At 40.4% G+C, this 26,597-nt stretch overlaps 1 protein-coding gene across 2 annotated transcripts; it reads left to right on the top strand.

Annotated features, from left to right (window-relative positions):
* The first annotated feature begins 785 nt into the window (after positions 1-785).
* On the top strand, positions 786-21,883 carry CB2H6orf163 (chromosome B2 C6orf163 homolog). Of its 2 annotated transcripts, XM_053222485.1 has the most exons (6): positions 1,263-1,352; positions 5,025-5,086; positions 5,249-5,343; positions 6,758-6,865; positions 12,159-12,361; positions 20,115-21,883. In XM_053222485.1, the coding sequence occupies exons 2-6, from the start codon at positions 5,050-5,052 to the stop codon at positions 20,548-20,550; spliced, it is 879 nt and encodes a 292-aa protein (XP_053078460.1). In that variant the 5' UTR covers positions 1,263-1,352; positions 5,025-5,049; the 3' UTR covers positions 20,551-21,883. The 2 variants fall into 2 exon arrangements, with proteins under 2 accessions (XP_014925004.1, XP_053078460.1); XM_015069518.3 differs by lacking the exon at positions 5,025-5,086 and having other exon boundaries at positions 786-1,352; positions 20,115-21,880.
* The last annotated feature ends 4,714 nt before the right edge of the window (positions 21,884-26,597 follow it).

Raw genomic sequence — 26,597 nt, 5'->3', positions numbered from 1 at the left:
CTCAAAAATAAATAAACATTAAAAATTTTAATTAAAATATATTAATTTATTAATTTTTCTCCTTTGCTGGGCTAAAAGAAATCAATTCTTTAAATAAAACATTTAATTTTTTTTAATGTTTATTTATTTTTGAAGGAGAGAGACAGTGTGAGTGGCGGAGAGACAGGGAGACAGAATCCGAAGCAGGCTCCAGGCTCTGAGCTGTCAGCACAGAGCCCAACATGGGGCTCGAACTCGCAAACTGTGAGATCATGACCTGAGCCAAAGTCGGACACTTAATGACAGAGCCACCCTGGTGCCCCTTTAAATAAACCATTTAAAAGAAAATGTAGGTTGAAAAATGTTTCCCCCTGTTCTACCCCACCCCCAAAGATGTTCAGATCCTAATTCCTAGATCCTGTGATTGTTACCTTATATGGCAGAAGGGACTTTGCAGATATGATCAAGTTAGGGATTTTGAGATGGGAAAATTACCCTTTATTATCCAGATGAGCCTGATATAATCTTAATCCTTATTAAGAAGGAGGCTGAAGATCAGGGGAAGAAGCATAGAGGTCCATGCACACAGGGGGAGAAAAGGCTACATCATGTGAGGCATGAGCCAAGGAATTCAGGTGGCCTCTAGAAGGTAAAAAAGGCAAGGAAACAGACTCTCCTGTAAAGCCTCCAGAAAGAACCAGCCCTGCTGACACCTTAATTTTAGCCTCATAAGACTCATTTTGAACCTCTGACCTCCAGAACTGCAAGAGAGTAAATGGTGTTGTTTTCAATCACTAAATGTGTGGTGATTTGTTACAGCAGCAATAGGAAACTAGTACAGAGAGTATCTGGGAAATGAATGGCTCTACCATGCTCCCTTTCCTCATTATTTCTAGTTGCTTTTATGAGCAAAGCTTGTCTTACCTAGCAACAGTTGCTAAGTAAGTTAACAGTTTAGTGCTAAAGTCTGGAAGAGAGCCACTGCTTAAATCTTCCCAAATCCAGTGCCCATACCTTATGTGGCAAAGGCTTTTAGAACCGTTCTTTACCATTAGGCACATAACCACTACCTAATCATGGCGAATCATTTCATCCTTACCAGCCTCTAACATCGTCCTAAAACCTTGATTCTCTTCTAGCTTCCTTAAACTTCCAGATTTTCTTAAAACTTTTATTTCTGATCTTAAGAGTACTTTAACTGCACATAGTAAAAGACATCTTAATTATGATCCGAAATCCGAATTACATGAATTTTGTTTGCTGTGCTGTTTGTAATAAAATAATTCCACCAGCCCCTTTGGGGGAAACCTTCAAACGGATCCATGAATACAAGCCATTTAAGACACGCTTTTACACTCACAAAGATATACTGGGTAAGTAAATGCTGTTTTCCTTTGTTCTAATATTTGATAGCATTATGTGCTATTCTTTCTGCTATATTGACTTTTATCAGCTCTTCTGATCAAAGTTGCTTGTCTTGCAGGGGTGTCTGTTTGGCATGAAAAGAATATGGGTTGAAATCCAGCTTCTCTGCTTACCAGTTGTGTACCTTAGACAGTACACTTAGCCTCTCAGTGTGTTTCCTTATAGAGATGTTGGGAGTCCTATATTAAGTAGAGATATTAATACCTCTCTAGCAGGTTGGTTATGAGGCTTTAATGAAATATTTGTTGGCATATAATAGTAAACAGGAGTTCTATTTGCCCTGGCCCATACTTTGGCAACTTCCTTACACATAGTAGAGGAAATACCTCCAAGTAACACCTTAATAAATAGTGAAGCTATAACCTTTACTAGTAGCTGGTGACATAAACATAGGTAGCATGGAGATAACCTGAGAATATTTACTATACAAGCAAATCAGATTGTAATTACAGGTTTCCTTCTCTCCTTATCCCCATCAGAGTTTGTAGTCTGACTTTGAGCCTTAGAAATGTTTTCCTAAGGACTCTCCAGATACTTCTCTGATCCTCTCTTCCTTTATACCTGGTAAACTACTGATTTAATTTCACTCTTGATCTTTGAAAATATGAGAAACTAAAGAATGGAGAGTGTTTTGAAAAAACTACAGTACAGGGAGAGGTCAAATTGGAATCATCCTCTAAAAACATCAATACCCAAACTGACTTTAACTTCTAGTAAATGTTTAGTGTGACTTATTAATTACAATCTCTGATATGATTTGGCTTTTTACACCCAGGCCAGTGGATACCCATTCTTAGATATGCATTTAATGATTGACTTCTTATGCCTTCTGAGATATCTGAATCCAGATAAGCAAAATTAAATCTAACTAGGTAGAAATTAATATTTTATATACAGTGAACTGTATTTGTCATTGACTTTTTTATTAAAAAGTTTTTTTAATGTTTATTTATTTTAGAGAGAGAGAGAGTGCACAAGTGGGGTTGGGGCAGAGAGAGAGTGGAGACACAGAATCTGAAGCAGACTCCAGGCTCTGAGCTGTCAGTGCAGAGCCCAAGGTGGGGCTCAAATCCATGAGCCGTGAGGTCATGAACTCAGCCCAAGTCGGCACTTAACCAACTGAGCCACCCCAGCATCCCTGTCATTGACTGTTAAGTCAATGTTCTTAATGAGTAAACTCAAGAGCATGTGGGAATGTCTGTATAAATGTTAAATGAATATTGCATAGTACAGTAGTCCTCAACCCTAGCAGTGCACACAGCTTTTAAAACATTTATTTTTACAGGGCACCTGTGTGGCTCAGTTGGTTAAGCATCGGACTCTTGGCTTCAGCTCAGGTCATGATGTCATGGTACATGAGTTTGAGCCCTGCCAGCACCGAGCCTGCTTGGGATTCTCTGTCTCCCTCTCTGTCTCTGCCCCTCCCCCACTCGAGCTCCCTCTCTCTCTCTCTCTCTCTCTCTCTCTCTCTCTCTCAAAGTAAATAAACATTTAAAAAAATTTGTTTTTACTACAAATATCTAAATACAGAGTCATTGGATTTCATATTCAACATAGACCCACTAAATTAGAACCTTCAGAATCAGGCTTCAGCATGTGTTGGTTTTTTATGTTTGTTTGTTTCATATTTTAATAGTTTTTATTTGGAAATAGTTTAAGACTCACAAGTGTTAACAGAGTTCCCATGTATTCCTCCAGTTTCTCTCATTGATATCTTACATAATGCTAGTATATAGTCAAAACCAGGAAATTGCTATTGGAATAATACTATTAACTCAGGTACAGAACTTATGTGCATTTTTTTCTTGTTTCATAGTTTCATGAAATTTATCACGTGTAGGGTTGTATAACCATCACCACAATCAGGACGTAGAGCTGCTCTGTCACCATAAAGGAACTCCCTTGTGTTACTCCTTACACACCCTAACCTGAACCCCTGGCAACCACTAATCTGTTCTCCATCACTATAATCTTACCCCTTTGAGATTGTTATATAAATTAAATCATATAATATATAACTTTCAAATTGGCTTTTTTCATTCAATATAATGCCCTTGAGATCCATCCAAGTTATTCTTTGTATTAGTAGTCTTTTCCTTTTTGAGTATTTTTTTAAAGCTATGCGGGAATCCTCTTGTACAATCAGGGTTGAGAATAATATAAAATAATGGGATTTAGGCTAAAAAAGAATAATAGCAACCCACAGTTGTATCACATTTTTATGAAATTTAATACACTGATGGCCCATGCTCAGTCACTTTTCTTCCTAGATCTTTCATAATCATATCTGCACAGTGTTGAGCCTACAAAGTGTATGTCCATCTCTACTATAGTATCCCCTGCCCTCTGTTTTTAGGTTCAGTGATAATCTAGTATCATAGACTCTTAATGCTACCAAACATGGATGTTTATTTGCAGGTAACAAAAACACAACTCAGACTAGACCATGCATAAAATAGAATTTCTTGGCCTTTTAACAGAGAAACCCAAGCAGGATTTGGCTCCAGGGCTTTCAGTGTAGCCACACTTGCTCTCAGTGAGTTGGCCTAATTGTTTACTCCTGCAAGCAGGCTTACAGGAGAGGGGAAAAGAATAAAAGTTGTCCCAGAGTGCTCTATGTGGCTGTTACCTCCAGCTTAGAAATCTCAGAGGGGAAAAAAAAAAAAAAAAAAAAAGCTATATTCTCCTTATATCCTTATATAAAATCCTAGAGAAGAGCCTGGTTAGCCAGGCTGGAGCATGTGCCCAATCCTGGGCTGATTATTATGGCCTGGAGGATGGGGACAATGTGATGGGACATGCAGGATGGCTGCAGTGATTTGCAGGAACCCCCCCCCCCCCCCCCACCGCCCAGAACAACATGAAGTGAGAGAGGGACATTCTTGAGAAAAATGGTTTCTGTTACTGGAGGGAGAGCAGAGATACTGGGCAACCACATGTGTCTACAATGGTGTTGCCAAGCTGAGCACCGTAAGAGAGACACTGCAATATAAGACATGCTTTGTAATTTTAGGAAGTTGATTGTCAGGACCTAATCACATGAAAAGTTAATAATTCAACAAATCAAAGATGTGAGAAATAACTGGAATGAAGGGTAGGTAGCGTAAGAGGTTGGACTGGGGAGAAAGCTCACTATGTGTGTGACTTGAGCACTGAAAAGGCTCGTAGCCTGCATACAAGTCCTGAGCCACCTCTCACAGTCCGCTCTGGCAGACAGAGATGGAGCTTGGCTGCAGGTCTCGCTCTATCTGTGTAGTCCTAGCTATCTGTGTAGTCCTCTAACCTATGTGGGCTTTTATTTTTTTGTCCGGGTAGGGAGGCTATCATTATGGGAATGTTATGTGGAAATTAAATGAGACCATTGACAGACAAGTACTAAACAGCTGCCCCCTTACTCCACAACTGAAATGGCTAAACCACAAAGATCTGCACTTGAAGAAAGAAGGTTTGAGAGTGAAGAAAGCATTTTCTGCTGCCTCTTTCCCGAGGGAGAGAACGCCAGCATCCAGAGAGGGACAGGGAGACAGGAGCAGAATAATGTGCTAATATCACTTGAATATTCCCTCACTGTCCTATTTTAGGAACACAAAATGCTCTTTTCTGTCACTTTACCTCCCCAGTTGCCTATTGTATGGCCCAAGTGTGATGACAGGAACAGACTGTCTCAAGACCCAATGGTGCTGTGAGTTCCCTCTCATTAATTACGGAAAAGTGTACCCCTTTAAAGAAAAGATTGGCATCTCCTAAAAGGGTATATCTTTTAGATAACTCTAATAAATAGGTCATAGTGAAGAAGAAAAAACAGTCTGTGGATACTTGTGATTGTTTTTCCTCAAATGCACAGATATTGGGGCAGATATTCTGAATAAAGAAGAGCAATTCCAAGAGGAAATACTCAAAGAACGCATTGCAAAAGCAGAAGCTGATGTGTGGGTGCAGGTAAAAGAAACTGAATATCAACCTAAATGCATCTTTAGAGTTCTTTCACTTTTTGGATTTGTCTGAAACAATAAGCAGAACTGATTTTGAATCCTGGCTATCTGTGGGACCTTGGGCAAGTTCTCCAACTCTGCAGTCTTGGCTTCTTCAAATGTAAAAGAGGAACAATAATATTCTATAGGACTGTTGAAAGAGTTCAGTGAAATAATGTCAGGTGCATAGGAGCTGCTTAGTAAGAGGCAGACACCATTAGGAGCTCCCTTCCTTCTAAATTGCCCCTATGTGTGGATGACTCCTGCTTTTTTTATTCTCATCGGCTTAAAACTTCAACAAAAAAAGACACCCTTGTTGATAATTGTTTATTATTGCTTAATATTTAATATGTAGACCATACATTTGTGCAGTGTGAAATACCCCTGACCAAGTGCTCTTTTTTTTTTTCCAAATGCTGCATTATCGCCTACTCTCCTTGCTCTCTTCTCTCCAAAGTCCTTGATACCTTGTCCCTGTGACTGCTGAGGGTCATAGGGGCAATTTGAGTGTATTGAGGTTCATAGTCAGATCCCAGACACTTAAGCAAAATCTCAATCCTCCAACCTCCACTTCTTCCTGAAGAATAACATAAACGACTTCCTGAAGAGAATTATGCTCCATGAGGGCAGGACAAGCCACAGTGCTTAGAGCATTATTTCTCAGTTCCTTTATAACATAGACGTCATAGCAAATGGTGTTGGAACTGTCCAGCATTAGTACCAGCACAAGCTTGGTATTAAAGTACTTTGAAAGTGCAAAATGCACCAAGTGCAAAGGATATATGAATAAAAATCTTAGTAGTCCTCTATCTTTATCAATAATAGTAAAATTCAAATTAATTGCAAACCATCAATTATATACCCTAATATAAGGCAATGCTTTTGTGAGTAATCTACAATTTGAATGTCATCATATCTAATGATCTGGGCACTCTCTTCAAATAAAATAATAGAACCTCTTTCTGAACACCTGATGCAGGGGATCTGGGATGGTGCTCAGCCTCCTTTCTCAGCAAATTCTTGCTTTGTGCATCTTTCCACTTCTCTGTATTTTCCAGATTTTCTGCGATGAGCATACATTACTTTGATAGTCAATCAAGCAAGAAATAAAGTGCCAAATAAAAGACAACCCAGCAGCTTATACTAAAACCCTCTTTAGCAGTTCACAAAACAGTGATGTTAGCCATGTTAGGTTGGGATGTGTTAGGGCATCTCTGGCTAAGGCAGCCAGTTTTCTGGGAGAGGTTTGAGATGGGAACGGAGCAAGTGATGAGGGGCCCCATCGTGGTTGCTAATTTTCAGTAAACATGAAAAATGTATGTTAATATAAGTGTATATATTAATATATAAATATTTATAAATTTGGACTGTTTCTTTCAAAGGCTGATAAACGCCAAAAACAAGCAATCGAGAAGGCACTTGAAGAAGCAAATGACAAACACAAAATGAATATTCAGATTCTGGAAGAAGAACATCAAAAAGACTTACAGGTTTTTATAATGGCTTGTTTGTTGTCTTTTTAAGAGTACATACATCAGTGGAAAGCTCTGGCAAAGGGAGAAGAGAAAAACAAAATCTGTAAAACCTTGATGGGTGTCTCCTGGAGGTTGGTCAGGAGACCCAGGATTTTCACAGAAGAGATGCTAGGCTCACAGATGAGAGGCAGCAGTGATGAATGGGTGCAGGAGAATCTCTGATGTATTGAACCCAAACCTTGATGGGGTTTCAAGGCCCAAAGGAGCCATCCTGCCTGCCTTACCCACCACATCTCTTGTGCCAGCCTCTCTTCTCTCTCATGGCACTTTTCTGGGTCCTCAAACCTGAGTGTCCACCTCCTTCCCACCTCAGGGTCTCTGTCAGAATGTCCTTCCCCCACCTCATCAGATTTAGCTCAAACATCACTACTTTACCTGAATCACTCTGCCCTTGACACCCTGTCCCCTTTTACACCCATCACTGAAATTAAATAGACTGTGTGATTACTTGTTGAATGTCTGACCTGCACACGACTGTAGCCTCCATTAGGGCTTGTCTCTCATTACCACTCTAGCCCGGTGTCCCATACAGGGCCTTGACTTAGAAGTGCTCAAGTTGGTGCTGAATGAAGAAATAGGCTGTTTTCTTCCTTCTCCTGGGCTCTCTGATTGCATCCTTTTCCCTAAATTTGCATATACTGCAATACCAAGAGGGACCCTGAGCTGCTCCTGAATATTTCCTGCAGTGCCAAAAGTCATAAAACAAAGGGTCCTCTTTGTAACCTGTAACCTGTTCGAACACACGATTGTAGGTAACTAGCAAACTTTCCAGGCAGAGGCCCAGGAATTCATTATTTAGTTCAGTACCTCAGTTACAAAAGCTGATCAAAGGAAAAGGATATAGAACTATTACATGTTGGCCACAGGAGGTATAGGAAAGGACATGGTATAGATGTGACAATTCATGGTCAGAGGCTGGAGGGAAAATGGCAGAAGTCTGGCCCCAGGTTTGGCCTAACTTAATAAGAACATAATTAACAAACAGTTCAGGGACCACTGGCCCCATTTATTCATTGTTTCAGCAATGAGCACCTACTGTATATCAGATCCTTATTTAGTCCTCAGGAAACTTGGCAGCAAAGGGAGCTTTGCTTCTGGTTCCTAAAGGGTAGTGGGATCCTCCCTGCTTGGCACCAGTGGCCTGGTTCCCAAGAGGTTGGCTGCAGTGGTCCACACCCATTCCCTTTTTCAGTTCAAAACATGAAGAACATTTCTAGCATGTCTAGGCAGGCCTACTGTTCAGCTGACATCTGCCAGGATGACCATAAGCATTTAAATACTTCTCTATCAGTTGATAGATAGTCACTCGCCAAGCTCCCTAACACCTAAGTCACCCTGGCTGCTTCCCCAGTCTCCAAGACCTCCCCCAATTAAAAGGGCTACCCCTTTAAATTGGTGGGAAACTCCAAAGCTGGACCCTGCCCCAATGCTGCAGCCAGAGTATGCACATTTAAAAATTTTTTTTGTTTATGTATTTATTTTTGAGAGAGAGAGACAGAGTAAGCAGGGGAGGGGCAGAGAGAGAGGGAGAGAGAGAATCCCAAGCAGGCTCCTCACTGTCAGCATGGAGCCCAATGTGGGGCTCCAACTCACAAACGGTGAGATCATGACTTGAGCTAAGTCGGACACTTTACTGACTGAGCCACCCAGGTGCCCCAGTATTTTGAATATTGCTCCTGGCATTATGTTGTGCAGATAGAAGGATAATTTAGCTGTGATGCCTCTTTCAAGGAGCTCACATTGACTGTACCTCATATTGTCTTTGAGTGGAGTTGATACACTTAGTGCTAAAGTAGAGGAAGTCCTAAGAAAATGGAAAGGGGAAAAGTTACAAGGAGGTTGACCTTTCTAAAATAGTTGTCTAGGGTTTGGGAACTCACATTTATACTGCCATCTCAGGACATTTTTTATATAACAAAAGAGTGATTTATCTAAGAGGGATGCATAGGATTGTTTCAACTGTAGGATACCCAGACATAGACATCAGTACTGCTTCTCAGGGGGGTGTCTATGAACCACCTACCTCAGAATCTGTTCACCTGGGAGCTTAACATGCAGATTCCCAGGCTCCACCTGACCTACAGACTCAGGGGCAAGGTTTTTAACCAGCATTCTGTCTGATTCTTCTGTGTATTAAAGTTTAAGATTACCAATATGTAGAGCAGAAAACCAAGCCCTTCTAAAACCAAATACCATTCAATTCTGGTATGTAGAAATCACTATGTATTACTCTTTTATAACATTAAGAATTTGGCGTAAGTCTCAGATGCTTGCTGTTGAGTAAAATTTCAAGATCTTACCCAATGAACAGACATTATTTTGAAAAGATTTTTATATTAACTTATTCAAATACAATAATATTAAAAAGCAAATGATGAAATGGAACCTAAGGTAAAAGAGTAGAAAATATAATGAAGTCAGGAGTGAATTTAAAACTTAAAATTGTATGTGTGCATGAGTTCCTGTGCAATTTTCACTATTTGGGCCTTGAGCTTTCTGGCAGTCAATGCAAAGACGAAAATTCAATGAATCACCATATCCATTAGGTAAAAACAAATCAGATAGAGAGGCCCAGATATTCCTGCATGTGATAGCTGAGAGAAACTTCTCCTAAGGGAGACGTTGTGTCATAAATGTCTGTCAAACATCTGCACAGTAAATATGATGGGTTTCATGAGGCTGTTTCTTACAATATCTCAATATATGAGCTGATTTACTCAAAATGCATTTCAGTAAAAGTAATTTAACTGGGAGGCTTTCCATTGAGTAAGAACACTGCCAAATAGTCAGTCACTGAATTATTTTTGTAGCTTTAAATATATATCCCACATGCTTTGTGAGGCAGTAAAATGATTTTGCTTTTAATACATCATTACATAAAGGAAGGACTCCATTTTAGTTCTTTGAATCCAAGTTCAGAACCCAGCCAAAATAAAGGGCTGGGGTGTCATTTTTAAATTCTATGATTCACATAAAAATATTTTATGTACTACTTCATTTATCTAAAGCTCAACCATTCAGCCCTTTCAATTACTGAGAATACACTTGAAAACCCAGAAATAATTTAAAATCTCCCCTGGGAATTTAAATAAAGGCCTCTGACTACAAGACAGAAACTCAGGCTTATTACTCATAGCAGAACATTTCCATTCCCCACTCAAATGTTATTTACACTTACTTGACAGCCTGAGCCCAACAGATGTGGCTGCTCAACTTCACAAATCCAAAATCGATTAAATGCCAGAAACTAGAAATGACAAAAAGGAGCTCACAGACAGCAGTTAGAACAGAGAGTTCTCAGCACAATAGCATGTGAAGAACAAGAAACATTACAAAAACCAGGTATCAGATCTCCAAAAGCAAAGCAGTCTGGGGTCATTCATAACCGAGACAGGGAACCCAATAAACTTGAACGATTACTAAGTGTAGTACAAAGTATTTAGCTCAATACAATCATTCTCCTTTATCTACCAGTCTAGATCACCAAGAAATGTTAAAGTGTGTTCACTCTACTCTTTTTATGAAGTAAGGTAGACGTCACAGACATTTAGAAATATTTCCATTCAAAATGTTTTATTACCAAAAAGTTCTAGTCCTTTAAGAGACAAAGCCTTCTGTAGCATGGAAACCTAGCTGGCATTTCTAAACAGCCAATGTTTCCCTTAAAAATTTTTTCTAAATACATGAACTGAGACCACTCTGGAGAGATTCTTAAAGTTGTTTTCTGTTGTTTTATTCATTTTTTAAAAAATTTTCACCCTTGGGGCGCCTGGGTGGCTCGGTCGGTTAAGCATCCGACTTCGGCTCAGGTCATGATCTCACGGTCCGTGAGTTCGAGCCCCGCGTCGGGCTCTGTGCTGACAGCTCAGAGCCTGGAGCCTGTTTCAGATTCTGTGTCTCCCTCTCTCTCTGCCCCTCCCCTGTTCATGCTCTGTCTCTCTCTGTCTGAAAAATAAATAAACGTTAAAAAAAAAATTAAAAAAAAAAATTTTCACCCTTGAAGTAGCCAAAGTGAGAAGTTGAAGACTTTCTTTCTCTTGAAAAAAACTGTAGTCTAACAAACATTTTAATTGTTGAGACACTTTTTTCTGCAAAGCTAAAATGATTTCAGTTTCCCATGAGATGTAGAGTTCAAAAGAAAGAGAGAGAGAAAGCAAGCAGTCGTGCTCACTGTAATTAGAAGGTTGTACGGGGTGTCTGGAATGAAAATACACTGATGAATCTCTTGAAGGACCCTAGCATCACGGCCAACAATGAAGCAAGAAACTGACATTAAGAACCCTGTTTTCTGTTCCTAGTTCTTTGACTGACTCACTATGAGAAATAACTTAATTTATTTATGCTCTCTTGTTATCCCTGAAATAGAGATACAAATTTATGTTCAAATGAAAGTTTTGAAACTCTAGACAGAATTGATTGTTGCCTCCTTTCTTGCATAAAATACTCATTGCATGATTAAGTTGCTGGTTTCCTCCATGAGACAGTGAGTCCTTGAGGAGGAAGATTCTAGCCTTCTTATGTTTGTAGTGTGTGGGCCCAGCATGGTGCCTGGCACACAGTGGAGTTGGTTGGCATTTCCAGAATGGTTACAGGGTTTTCTTTGGGAATCTGTTTTTCTTGAGTCCTGGTTTGACTAGTGCCTCCTCACTTTACTTGGCCAAAGGCATCCACAGGTCCTTCTGCCCTGGAGTAATGGAGCATTTGTTCCTGTCCCTTTAGTGAACAAGAGAGAACCCCTCAACGCTAGTGAGCTGGAATGCCCAAATGGCAGGAGGACCGGCCAGCAAGCTCCTGTGACTAGAGTAATGGGCAACTGTTAGCTCTCTGAGTTCAGGCCTCCCCCAGCCCCTACACCCAGGAGACACTTTGGAGGTACAGTCATTATTTCTGTCATTTTCCAAGACTGACTTCCTAACAGAATCATATTATGTATTTCTAATTATGTGTAAAGATAATATGACACTATAGGATTTGGGACAATCAAGGAAAAAGAGACAGACCTATTTTCCCTTTTTTCATATTCCCTTCTAATATTACCTAAATAAATATTTATGCTATATAGTTTGCACATTTCTGGTGCTCATATAAATGAAAGTTTTCCATATTATACACACTCTTCTTTTAAATCATCAGTGTTCACAGGTGCACATTCCAGCAGGTTAATGAACTATGATTTGAATAACCTCTTAGTGTGCATTTTTAGACATCAAAGCTGTAACATCTAAAGCTGTCAAACTGTTTCTCAAAGGAAATGGCAGCTAAAACCAAGATGGAGATGCACCAAAACATGGAAGATGAACTACAGAGAGAACACCTGGCTGCAGAACAGCGCATGGTGCATAGAATCCAAAGGATTATGATGGAGTGCCACAGGGAGAAGGTCCAGGCTGTGGAGAAGGCCAGGGCTGAAGAGAGACAGATGGCCCAGGAGGCAATCCAGGCCCAGAAAAGGTATTCCAGAGAACACATTTGCAAATCAGTATCTTACTCTGGCCAAATCAACTTGGTGAAAGGGATAAGGTTGAGGCACATATTTCCCAGGGGCATAGAGAGAGGGAGACACAGAATCTGAAGCAGGCTCCAGGCTCTGAGCTGTCAGCACAGAGCCCAATGCGGGACCCGAACACACAAAGCATGGGATCATGACCTGTGCCAAGTCAGACACTCAACCAACTGAGCCATCCAGGTGACCCTGTGTTTCTACATTTTTTAAAGTTTATTTATTTAGCTTGAGAGAGAGAGAAAAAGCACGAGTGGGGGAGGTGCAGAGAGAGAGGAAGACAGAGAATCCTTTTTTGCATAAAACATTCATTGCACGATTAAGTTGCTGGTTTCCTCCACGAGACAGTGAGTACTCAAGGAGACTCTGAGCTGTCAGCACAGAGCCCAACGCAGGTCTCAAACTCACGAACTGTGAGATCATGACCCAGGCTGAAGTTGGATGTTTAACCGACTGAGCCACCCAGGCGCCCCTGTGTTTTTACATTTTTATTATGGAATATATCAAGCATAGAGAACAATATATAATACATTGTATAATGTGTGTGTATGTGTGTGTGGTTTAAACAAAAATAACATGAATATTCAATGACCTACCACTCATCTGAAGAGACCGAAAATTGCTAACACTTCTGAAGTTCCCACGTGAAGCTCCTCAATCATTTTTCCTTCCTCTCCACACTCTCAAGAGATAACTACCATCGTAAATAATGTGTTTTTCATTCTGATTCTCCAGTTTTAAGAGGCTAAGGAGAGAAATCAACAAATATTTCCCCATAAACACATAAAAGGCAATTTTCACATTCTCTAGCTGATATCATACACTAGCATGGATGTGTTACTTTTGGTCTTTTTCTTATTACACAAGTAATACACACTATAAATAAAATTGACACTTTGGAAATATATAGGGCAAAACTTGTTAAGCCCTGACTTACTGCTTTCCTACCCTCTCTGTCTCCCAAGGACTTCATTTTAAATAATGGGTCTGTCTCATTCGTGCCCTTTTGATGAACTATAGCCTTATGTTTTACATAATCACAAATAATTTTTGCAGAAATCAGATCACTTGTTTTTAAGAGTACCAACGTAATCATTTTTTTTAAATGTTTATTTATTGGGGCATCTGAGTAACTCAGTTGGTTAAGCGGCTGGCTTTGGCTCAGGTCATGATCTCACAGTTCGTGAGTTTGAGCCCTGCATTGGCTCTGTGCTGACAGCTTGGAGCCTGGAGCCTGCTTTGGATTCTGTGTCTCCCTCTCTCTCTGCCCCCCCCCCCCACTTGTGCTCGCGCGCGCTCTCTCTCTCTCTCTCAAAAATAAATAAACATTTAAAAAATTAATGTTTATTTATTTATCTTGAGAGACAGAAAGAGAGAGAGAGCAGACATGAGCACAAGCAGGAGACAGGTAGAGAGAGAGGGAGAGAGAGAATCCCAAGCAGGCTCCACCCTTAGCACAGGGCCAAATGTAGGGCTCAATCTCATGACTGTGAGATCATGACCTGAGCTGAAATCAAGAGTTGGATGCTTAACCGACTGAGCCACCCATGTGCCCCCAAAGTAACCATTATTACATATGCAATGAACATTTGATGGAATTGGCCAGTTTTAACAGGACAACAGTCAGGATCCCTAGTGATTATTGGGACCAAGAGAAAAACCACAGTTTCCAAGTGTTAAGTGACTTGCCTAAGATCACATGGCTGCAGCAGCAGAACCAGGACTGAAACCTCTGTTTGCCATCTAGTCTAGGACTTGTCTCTTTTGCTTTGCTCTTTGACTTAACGAGCAAATCAATTTGTGTGTAGTTAATGGGTAAAAATCTTCTTTGTTAGAACTGTTTAGAGCAGGGCCAAAGGTAAAGTCCTTTAAGAATGTTATTTTGCAGATAAGTAAAAATGAGGGCTGCAGCTGTGGCTGTTTCAGTGGTACCTTTCTTCATGCATAGGCTATAAATCATCTTTGAGGCAGAAGAAAAAGGTAAAAGAGGATTCTGGGAGAAAGGTAGAGAAGGCGGTAACTCCCAAATGAGTTGTGGTCCAATGTGGTGAAAGGTAGTATCCTCCTCTCCCTTCTCCCCACCCTACATCTACAGGAACTCCGCTCCTCCTATAGGAGCTTCTGGAACCACTCCTCATGTACCTGCAGTGTCTGCTCCTTCCCTCACTCTGTTGCCTTCACCACCACAACCCCCCCGCTGCCCCAGCCCTTTCTTCTCTGAGGTTTGAATAGAATATTTTCGATGACTGCCTTTTATTAAATCAGTTGACTAAAATTAGGGAACTGCCATGTCTGTTGTTTACGTGTATCCAACTGGAGTGTCCATTTTGTTCATTAATGTATTCCAAATGCCTGGAAGAGAGCTTGGCACAGGGTATGCATTCTTTAAATATTTATTAAACATGGGGGGCCTGGGTGGCTCAGTTGGTAAACATCTGACTCTTGTTTTCGGCCCAGGTCATAATCTCACAGTTCATGAGTTCGAGCCCAGAGTCAGGCTCTTCACTGGCAGCGTGGAGCCTACTTGGGATTCTCTCTCTCTCTCTCTCTCTCTCTCTCTCTGCTCCTTCCCCGCTCCCTTACTGTCTCTCAAAATAAATAAACTTAAAAAATATATTTATTAAACAAAGTTTCAAATCTGTTCTAATTAGCTGAACTCACTCTGCAGTACATCAAATCTTATTTCTAGACATTGCTAGATTCTAGTGTTCCTTAGAGTATTTGCAGAAACCAATACATGGAGAAGGACCAGTGTTTAGAATTCAACTGTAGATCTTTTATTTGACTAGAAACTATCAAGACTTAAGTATTCCGAACACATACATATTATGACAAATATGTTAAATTCACAGAAAACGTTTTTGTGGACTGGGGTGATTAGATTCTAAATAGATTATCTAGGAGACACCACACTCTTTCGCTGGAAGGAAGGAGGGGAGGAAGAAAAAAAAGCAAGCAAGCAAGCAGGCAGGCAAGCTTTGCCTGGAAAGTTCTTCTAAGTGTTTTCTAGTCCAAGACAAAGGCGTGAATGAAGTGGCTGCTCAGGAATTTTTGTGGTCATGGCTCTAATTCCTAATGATAGCTACCTTTTATTTAACACCTAGCACATGCAAGGCCCTTTGTGTGCTTCTCACTGAATTCTTATATCCCTTCCTGAGGGATTCTATCATTCTCCATATCTTCAGATGAAGACCCTGAGACTTAAGAGAGAGACTGAGCAACCTCATTTAGAGGTCATGTAGAGGAGAGGTGACAGAGTCTGATGTGAACCCTGGTCTATATGATACCAAAGCTTATGACCTTCCATTATACTACCCTTCTCATTTCACCAGAGCTTATAAAGTGTCTTCTGTGGATATGGTCCTGAGTTCTCATGTGAGGAAATGAGGGTATTTCTTCAACATGTGAAGTAACTAAAGCATGGTTGCCCCACAGACCAAGGCTAGATGGGCAGGTACAAAGAACATGTAAGTGCTGGGAAAGCCCTGGAAAGGTCAAGTAACAAGGGTGCAAGCTGTGTGGTGAGGTAGGTTTGTTGGAGGCAGTTAGTCTTGGGTTGGGACTTGGAAGGAAGGAGATCCCATTTGTGAAAGACTGAAAAGAGTGAGGACAGCATGAGCAAACATGTAGAGGGGAAAGTGGGTAGTGTAATGATGCAGAACCAAGGGAAGGTTAAGAATACAAATAACCCTGAGATATAAATGCACTGCTGAAGGGTGGTCTCTGGAGATGCCCCCACAACCAAACCTATATAATGCCTGTCGCCTCAGTTTGAGGGTATCACTAATCCTGCAAGACCAGCTTTCCAATTTCCTCTTATTTTTTTAATTTTTAATGTTTATTTATTTTGAGAGAGAGAGAGAGAGACAGGCAGAGAGAGAGAGAGAAAAAGAGAGAGAGAATGAGTGGGGGAGGGTCAGAGAGAGAGGGAGAGAATCCCAAATAGGCTCCACGCTGTCAGTGCAGAGCTGACGTGGGGCTTGATCCTACAAACCATGAGACCATGACCTGAGCTGAAATCAAGAGTTGGATGCTTAGCCAACTGAGCCACCCAGGTGCCCTTTGGTTCCCAGCTTCTCAGGCGGATAATCAGAATATATTTTCCTTACAACACAATGGTTATAACTGATTAAAATAGTGCTAACAGTCCTATAGTTCAAGTGAAAAAATGGGTTAATAGCTTATTGTTGGCACATCAGGCAAATTTTCAACATCACCCTAAATACTTGGTGACAAATGAGTTTGGGGAACAAATCCCTTTATAATTTAGGAATTGAAGAAATGGGGAAATGAAGCATTGGTTCATCCTGTCTTAAGAGAGCCAGGATTTTTACAGATAGACATAGAAAGGAGGTTGAAAAGTGTACTCTTAGCAAAATATATGGGGAAAATGAAAAGGTCACTTAATAGGTAGAAGGGAAAGAATGGAAAGATATTATTCTTTAAACTTGTGAGCTATATATCTTGTACCATTTCAACAGTGTCCCCAAAAAAGTGAGAGAAGGAGCTAAGAGAGGCCCTAAAGAGCAAAGCACAAATTAATTGCTGGTATGGTTTTTCCATGCTTCATTTTTTCCCCAAGAGTCTAATGAGGTTGGATTATTATATATTCGTCTCTATTTTTTATTTAGCAATCTACATTTTTAAAGTTTTTTTTCATCTTTATTTATTTTTGAGAGACAGACTGCGAGCAGGGAAGGGGCAGAGAAAGAGGAAGACACAGAACCCAAAGTACGTTCCAGGTTCTGAGCTGTCAGCACAAAGCCTGAAGTGGGGATCAAACTCACGAAAACAAGTTCATGACCTGAGCCAAAGTCAGACGCTTAACTGACTGAAACACCCAGGCACCCCAATAATCTATTTTTCTTCTCTGAGAACCCATTTTATAAAATATCAGACTGAATCATACACACACAAACACACACACACACACACACACACACACACACACACTTATATAGGACACATACTAAAACTATTCAAAAATAGTTCATTTCTGGCCAGCACTACATGTAAATATGGTATGTAATTCTGAAATTCCAAGAATAGAGCTTCATAAAATTAGAGATGGCAGATAGACCCCACCACTTACAGAAAGAAGCATAAACATTCACATCATGTCAGAGGGGCATTGGAGGTCATCGAGTTGAACCTGCCATCCCTTTTTTTTTAATTTTTTTTTTCAACGTTTTTATTTATTTTTGGGACAGAGAGAGACAGAGCATGAACGGGGGAGGGGCAGAGAGAGAGGGAGACACAGAATCGGAAACAGGCTCCAGGCTCTGAGCCATCAGCCCAGAGCCTGACGCGGGGCTCGAACTCACGGACCGCGAGATCGTGACCTGGCTGAAGTCGGACGCTTAACCGACTGCGCCACCCAGGCGCCCCAAACCTGCCATCCCTTTTGTTGGATGCCTGCCAGGCACTGGGGAGCCTCCCGAGTGCTTCTGTAACAGGAATTTTGCAGGTGGTTGAAGTGGTTGGTTAAAATGCCAAATGCCTCTTCTTGTCATGTGCTTCCTAATGTGGATCCAAAATGTGCTCAGTCTCATCCTCACATCCACACTTGGCTTCTCACTCTCTGCATAGTGATCCTTAAGAGACTTGAGAAGAGAGAGAGATTGTCCAAGCTTTCATTTGGAGGAGAAAAGAAAAAAACAAAAAGTACTAAGCCAGTTACTTTAGTCTTTCCTCATATGATATGATTTCTAGGCCCTCTTTTGAGAAAAAAAAATTATGGGTAATTTGTATTAAAAAATACTTAATTTAATTTTTTTTAAGACAGAGAGTGAGTAGGGGAGAGGGGCAGAGGGGGAGAGAGAGAGAATCTAAAGCAGGACAGGTAGTAAGTACTTAGTAAATGTTAACCCTTGTTATTAACCATAGATACAGCCTGACTGGTGGGAAAAGGGAGAAGAGAGACATAGCATTGCAGCTAGAGAGGTGAGGGGACAACTGATGTTTACCTCAAGATTGGGGAAGTTGGCCACGTTTGAAAGTCAAGTTGAAAGAATTGGAGACAATGAGAGAATTGTATCTTAGAAGAAAGCAGTTAGAAGAAGGGCAGATGCCAAGTCTTGGGAAGATTGTGTTAGACTAGGAGGTGGGGGGGGGGGGGAGGATTTTCATTAACAACGCTAAATATTTGAATCACATCTGTAAATTACTTGATTCTCAAATCTTTAGAGGTTCTACTCAAACTAGGTTAACCAAAGGCATCCACCAGAGTATATTGCAGCAGCTAAAAGCTTTCGACCTGGACTCAGACTGCCTAGGTTGCTCATTTTACCACTTTACTAATTAAGTGAAATTGGGCAAATTATTTGACCTCTCCGAGCCTGTTTCCTCATCAGTAAAATAGGCGTAATAATAGATCTACCTCATAGGATTTGTTCTGAGGAAATATTGTGCAAATATATATATATGGGATGCTCATTTACTTGCCTTGCCTTGGACACGGTAAGAATTCAAAACAGTTGGCTGCTATAAATTTCATATAATTAGATACATAACAACCAGAGGTCTGTGAACTCGTTCAGCAGTGGTTCTCAAAGTGTGATCCCAGGACTGCTCAGTGTCCCTAACACCCTTTCAGGGGGTTCTTGAGGTCAAAGTATTTTCTTGATAATACTAAGATGTTATTTGCCTTTTCACTCTCATTACCTCACAAATATATAGTGGCATTTTCTATGGTTTTATGATGTGTGATGTCACAACAGATTGAAACAATATGAAAAATCCATCTTCCTTGCTTTTAAGCTAGACAAGTAAAGAGTTTACAAAAAGAAATGTGAAATTATGCCACTTTTCTCAACAATTAAAAAAATTAAGTTTATTTATTCATTTTGAGAGAGACACAGAGCAATCAGGGGAGGGGCAGAGAGAGAGAGAGAGAGAGAGAGAGAGAGAGAATGCCAAGCAGGATCCACACTGTCAGCACAGAGCACAAAGTGGGGCTTGAACTCATGAACCATGAGATCATGACCTGAGCCAAAACCAGAGTCAGATGCTCAACCAGCTGAGCCACCCAGGCACGCCTTCACCATTTTTTTTTAATTTGGAAAATACATTTTTCATAAAAGTAAGTTAATTACATTTAATAGATTTAATCATACCTTACATAAATTTATGAATATTTTTTAAATGTCTCACTTTTAATTATAATACTATCAGTGCCACTAGATATAATCCATATAAACAAAAGTCGTTTGGGTTCTTTGATCATTTTAAGAGTGAAAAGGTGTTTTGAGACCAAAAGTTTCAGGCGACTATCATAGAGTATTGTTCAGATAAAACTATGAGTACAATTTCCTCCCCTCTGGCTAAAGGGAAGTGCTGGACTGATACAGAGAAATACTTTCTCTAGGGGTTTGGAACTCTGACCCTACATTTCTTCATTTTTACACATTGCATTCATACTTTTCTAGCCAGAGAGGACTCAGGTCCCTAAAACTACCAGATACTCGGCTAGTAGGCCTCGCCTTAGCCTCCAGCAGGAAACTCAGTGAGTGACCTCCCTGCTTGAAAAATATTTTTGAATTGTTGACAGTTAATGCAGTCCAAAAGCTCATTTCTACCTGCCTGTCTCAGACTGGTGGCTCATCTAAACAATGCAATAATGTCTCATCCATCTTAGGTGAAAGGCAACATCTTTTTGTTTTTAGCAGCTAACCCATCTAACTTATAAATCCGTATCTTTTGTAGAATGGCCATGGAGGAACTTTTGAATACTGGTATAACAGCTATGAAGGATCAAAAGAAGAACGTGAGCCAACTGATAAAAGAAAAAGAACATGAAATGAACGTCTACTATTGTATGGCTCAGAGGCAGAAGCAAGAAGAGGTTCAGGAAGTGCTCCAAGAGGCAGAGAAGACACATCAGGCCACACTTGGAAATGTGATGGATAAGCTGGTTAACACCCAGGGGGAGCTGCTGTCCATAGTGAAACAACTAGGCATCATGACAAATTGGAAGGATTTCCTGGAGGAGGAATTGCAGGAAACAAGGGCAGCATTTCAAAAATACATCAATTATACATTTCCTAAGCTTTCACCAGGGCATGCAGATTTTATTCTGCCAGAAAGAAAGAAAACACCTTCCAATCTTATTATTGAGGAGAATGAAACAACTCTTGATTAGAAGAAGTCTTTAACTGAAATTTCACTACAAAGCCATTGTTCCAAAGACTAAATAAATGAACTCAAAAACCATTTATTGATTCCCAGTTACGTGCAGGGTACAACAGGCTGTGGGCATTTTGATGGAAAACCAAAATACTCAAAAAGCACATTCCAGGCTACGTTGAGTTCTAAATCTAACTGAGGAGAGAAAAAAGTAAGAGGGACCAAAACTATTTAGGAGGGGAGAAGGTTTCTTGGAAGAAGTCCAAAGAAACTTCCGTTAACTGGCTTTATTCATGTCTACATCAGACATGTAACTATTTTAGACATTGTTGCCATTGAAAACAAGTTAAGAGTCATCCTTTTAGATTGTTCCCATTGTGGAGAGGTGTGTTAACGTCCAGTAAAGACTGTTTTTTGGTGAACTGCAACAGCATTGTAGGGAAAAAAAGCAATTTCCCTCAAATCCAGGAAGATAACATTTAAATTCTGGGAGCCCTATATGAAATAATTCAGAGAGGACTCATTTATATTGGTCAGTTGTGAAAGAAAAATACATCTTTATTTATTTATTTCTTTAGAGAGAGAGAGCACGTGAGTGGGGCAGAGGGGCAGAGAGGCAGAGGGAGAGACAGAATCGTAAACACGTTCCACACTCAGTGTGGAGCCCAATGCAGGGCTCAATCCCAGGACCATGACCTGAGCCGAAATAAAGAGCTGGACTCTCAATCACCCAGGCACCCCGAAAAATACATCTTTAGAGGTCAGTCTCCTGCTTCAGGAATAGGAAGTCTTCTTGTATCTATACTCAAGCCCAAGAGTGCTTTGAACCCACCTTCTTTGGGTTAAAATGCAGAAAACTTAAGTACCACAATGCTCAGGATCAATACATGTTAACATCTACTAAATTCGAATGAAAGAAAACCCAAGCCATACTAACTTCTCTAAAAATCTATCCACTCTAATGTAACATCCTTAAATTATTCATCACCAACTTATGTTGGTGGCTTTGAAATAACAACTTGGAAAGCATTTTTCAGTAAATTAACAAGTACCGTTCTTGAGCAAGCCTTAAGTAGATTTGTTTACATTGACCATTCTTCAATTTCCGAATGGTAAAAATGGCAATTTGTTTACAATTGCATAATGGACTACACTCTCCTCAGTATGTAGCTTCCTGATATCGCAGGACCAGAGCAATTCCTACTAACTGATTGCCTGCTTGCTGGAAGTACTAACATTTATATAGTGCTCTTTGCAGCTTTTTCATTTACTTTCTTCTTACAACAATCCGTGAGAAAGACAGGACAGGCATCTGTTACCCTATTTTTTTACAGATAACAAAATAAAAACTACTGTGTGTTCAGATATTTACATATGTGAAACACTTTAAAAACATTGATACTCAATCCTCACAATGACTTTTGAAACTAATTATTATTGTCCCCTATTTATAGAGGGAAACTTAGGCTAGGGAGGTTTAATAATTTTTCCCAGAGCACACAACTAATGACAGAGCTAAGGTTCAAAATATTACAAGGCACAGGCACATGGATGCAGCGAGAGAGAGAGAGAGACCTAAGGTTTTTCAGAATCCAGTGGATAATAACAGCAATCAACACTAGGAAGTGCTAGTGTGTGCCAGGCACACTGAACATGGCACGTAAGAGGACTCATTCATTTTCACAGCAGTATGTGAAAGGTACAAACCAGTAACACAGTCACAGATAGGTTAACTTTCTAAGTCATGCAGCTTGTAATAGTCACAGCCACAGAGTGTGGGTCTTCAGTCCATGGTTTTAGTCATTATTTTGTTCAGCCTGAACGCCAAGGCTTTGGTGTCTGCTGGGTACTCTGCAAGTCTGTGTCGTGTTTTTGTGGATTCTGTGATGAGGACAGGAAGAACGTGGTATGTTCTCTATGTCATACATTATTTTTGTCTTGTAGAAGTCAGAGGAAGTCATACCTAACATTGTGGTATCTGAATTATTGGAGTCATCTACCAGATTCAAATATGAGCACATACCATAGGGGAACAGAAGGAAACTGTCTTCTGAAGGGATTCACTTTATGGCCGCACTTAAGTATGACTCCTTTGGCATCAGTGACACAGTGGGTAATGTGAAAAGAAAGCAGGCAATGTATTTTTGGTTTGGAAAAAGGAACCTAGCTTCTTAGTCTTCAACCAGATTGGAAGAAATGAAATTATCTGTGTTTTTAATATTTTCCTTGTCCATACTACAGTCCCTGCTCCCACCTCAATCCCAACCAACAGCTTCCTTAGAGTTTTCAAAGTAATTCGGATCCATCAGAGGACTTACCTGCCCACTCTCACAAAATGCTAATCATCATCCTGTCATAGGGGGTGATCACAGGAAGTCCTATCAGGACAGACTGACCTGATCCCAGGCCCCCATTTGCCACTCACCTCAGAGTCTGGAGTCAGCACCAACCATGGCAGGAGGGTCTTCTTTCACTTCTCTTGTTCTCACTCAGCTTTACCTCTCCCAGGGCCAGACCGAAGGAACGTCATCTTTGCCCTTACCCAAATCCTTCACCCTGATTTGATCACCTCAATCCATAGTTCTTCCTAGTTTGAATGTTTTCCAGATAGTATACCCCTGAGAATTAACAGTTCACAGTGGATACATAATGGCCCTAAGAAGCAAGAAAGGCTGATGGTAGACTAAAAATGAGATGTCACTCATATTTCCAGTGCCACATTTTTTTTCAATATATGAAATTTATTGTCAAATTGGTTTCCATACAACACCCAGTGCTCATCCCAAAAGGTGCCCTCCTCAATACCCATCACCCACCCTCCCCTCCCTCCCACCCCCCATCAACCCTCAGTTTGTTCTCAGTTTTTAAGAGTCTCTTATGCTTTGGCTCTCTCCCACTCTAACCTCTTTTTTTCTTTTTTCCTCCCCCTCTCCCATGGGTTTCTGTTAAGTTTCTCAGGATCCACATAAGAGTGAAAACATATGGTATCTGTCTTTCTCTGTATGGCTTGTTTCACTTAGCATCACATTCTCCAGTTCCATCCACGTTCCAGTGCCACATTCTATGGGACCTCTCAGTAGTCTCTTGTTTCTATGGCACTGATAAGGATGACCCTGATGGATTAAAAAATGATACACAGGAAAATATAGCAATGGCCACTTAACTGAGCATGTGCTGGGTATCAGACTGTGTGCTAGGTTCCTTACTAAATCTTGTCTTTTTTTTTTTTTATAAAATTTTCTTTTTAATGTTTATTTATTTTTGAGACAGAGAGAGACAGAGCATGAACAGGGGAGGAGCAGAGAGAGAGGAAGACACAGAATCTGAAACAGGCTCCAGGCTCTGAGCTGTCAGCCCAGAGCCTGACATGGGTCTCGAACTCACGGACCGTGAGATCATGACCTGAGCCGAAGTTGGACGATTAACCGACCAAGCCACCCAGGCGCCCCCTAAATCTTGTATTAATGAAATCTGATAGCAACCCTGTAAGCTTCCTACGAGGATCCCCACTTTGAAAATGAACAGCCTGAGACTCAGAGAAGCAAAGTCACTTGCTGAAGATCACAGAACTTGTTTGACTTCAAGCCCATGTGTTTCCCACAATTCCTACAAGCATGACAGCCTAATTTAGTGCCTGTGTAAACACTGAGTAGCTGCCAATTGTATCAGGGCAAGTCTGAATTATTGTGCAGAATCTTGGCTGTTCCAGTGGTCGTGGCTGGGAGCCAAGAATGAAGGGGTGAAGAACTGGACAACTTTCTCCAATGTGCTTGATGAGCTCTCCCAGATACCAAGCCCCAGGGGTGAATTTATGGAGGGGCATACCCAATAGCTCCCTCCCACCACTCCAAAGTCTAGAAGGGCAGATTCCCCCTGGGGTCCTGAACAGAGATCAATCGCCTGTAGTTCAAAGGTGAGAATCTCCAGGTCAAGTGAAAATTGATAATGAGGTATGTTTTTGAAATCTCAGTGGGACACTTACTCCAAGGTTATCTGGGGAAACTTGATTGAGACTAAATCAGACTATTTTCAAAATGAAAGATTCCTTGAATGAACCATTTTTTTTTAGCATAATGTGAGTTGAGAACACTTAACTCTCCTGATATCATTTACTTTGAGTACAATACCTAAAGAGACCATTATAGACCTTAGAGACTAAGCCCAATGTAAGTTATTAAAATTGGAAACATTTTGGAAAATTCTTTTAAGGATACCTTAAAGAGTACGTTTTTTTCAGTTGTCTTAGGTGCTACCTATAAAATAGAAGTGCATGCAGTTCCCATGGTTTCTGATATATAGGAAGCTATATTAATTCCTGGAAGCCATCTGGGAACTTAATCTGGGGACTCTAAGAAATGACTTCAGTTTAATTTTCTAGAAGTCATTCCACCACCAACAACAAGAAATCTTGTTTTTAGAGAAAATAGATCCACAAGCTGGGAAACAGATGCATGGTACCCCTAGGAGAGATGGAGAAGACCCCACCCATCCTGTCAGAAAGCACAGGAGTTGGGCTATTTAGTAATCAGTGGACCTTTATGTTACAAAGAAGTCACTTTGATGTTTTATCTAACTTGGATTCCGCTTGACCTATTTAAATCTTGCATATTCTAGTTTTGGGGGCCTTATTTACACTGACACCAGATAGTCACTATTTGGCAAAACTTAGGTTCACTTACAGATCAGAGGAGTTTGACATTCAGTTGCCACTAATAAACTCCTCTTGCTTGGCTGACATCACTCAGAAAAGGCAAGAAGAAAGCATTGCTGTTTGTGGTCCAGTTATTATAAGCCAGGCAGTGTGTGTGAGTGTTTCACCTGCAGTATTCCACCTCTTCCTCACAGCAACCAGACAAAGAATTTCAGGCACTTTGAGGTTAGGTATTTTGCATAAGGTCACACTACCTGAGAAGTTCGGATGCATTCAACCCATTGCTATCTGATTCCAAATTGCAGGATTGATAATAAGTGGGATTTACTCTAGTTAGTTCCAAATAAAAACACTTTAATATTGAGTTGAATGAATTTAAAATTACTCTTTTATACATAGCGACTTCATGTTAGGTCTTAACGTTTTCGAGGATCAAAGTCTGTCAGTCTGCTTTTTTTTTTTTTTTTTTTTTACTCTTGACCATATGTGATATTTCCTATTTCTCATAGTCTCTTTCCCTCTTATCCATGTGGGTGTCTATATCCCACCACTAAACTTTGAGACCTTTCTGCAGAGGACCCATAACAAACTCCAGAGACAGTCAGTATCCTTGATATATCACTTTATACTGCACAAGTATTTCCTATCCCCTCACTCCCAACTCAGTGTTCCCAAGCAGGGCTATTTGGGTTTGTTTGTTTATTTATTTATTTATTTTTAATTTTATTTTTAATTTTTTAAAATTTACATCCAAATTAGTTAGCATATAGTGCAACAATGATTTCAGGAGTAGATTCCTTAGTGCCCCTTACCCATTTAGCCCATCCCCCCTCCCACAACCCCTCCAGTAACCCTCAGTTTGTTCTCCATATTTATGAGTCTCTTCTGTTTTGTCCCCCTCTCTGTTTTTATATTATTTTTGTTTCCCTTCCCTTATGTTCACCTGTTTTCTCTCTTAAAGTTCTCATATGAGTGAAGTCATGTGATTTTTGTCTTTCTCTGACTAATTTCACTTAGCGTAATACCCTCCAGTTCCATCCACACAGTTGCAGATAGCAAGATTTCACTCTTTTTGATTGCCAAGTAATACTCCATTGTATATATATACACCACATCTTCTTTGCCCATTCATCCATCGATGGACATTTGGGCTCTTCCATACTTTGGCTATTGTTGATAGTGCTGCTATAAACACAGGGGTGCATGTGTCCCTTTGAAACAGCACACCTGTATCCCTTGGATAAATGCCTAGTAGTGCAATTGCTGGGTCGTAGGGTACTGCTATTTTTAGTTTTTTGAGGAACCTCCATACTGTTTTCCAGAGTGGCTGCACCAGCTTGCATTGCCACCAACAATGCAAAAGAGATCCTCTTTCTCCGCATCCTCACCAATATCTGTTGTTTCCTGAATTA

This window comes from Acinonyx jubatus, chromosome B2 (genome assembly GCF_027475565.1).
Source record: "Acinonyx jubatus isolate Ajub_Pintada_27869175 chromosome B2, VMU_Ajub_asm_v1.0, whole genome shotgun sequence".
In the NCBI taxonomy this organism is placed as follows: domain Eukaryota; kingdom Metazoa; phylum Chordata; class Mammalia; order Carnivora; family Felidae; genus Acinonyx; species Acinonyx jubatus.
This window is presented reverse-complemented; position numbering and strand designations above follow the sequence as displayed.

Bases quoted from the DNA above. Each gene is read 5' to 3' on its own strand.
- CB2H6orf163 (XM_015069518.3), top strand. From the start codon at position 1,205: ATGATCCGAAATCCGAATTACATGAATTTTGTTTGCTGTGCTGTTTGT. The intron at 6,866-12,158 runs GTTTTTATAATG...TGTTTCTCAAAG, and splicing joins AACATCAAAAAGACTTACAG to GAAATGGCAGCTAAAACCAA. The intron at 12,362-20,114 runs GTATTCCAGAGA...TATCTTTTGTAG, and splicing joins GCAATCCAGGCCCAGAAAAG to AATGGCCATGGAGGAACTTT.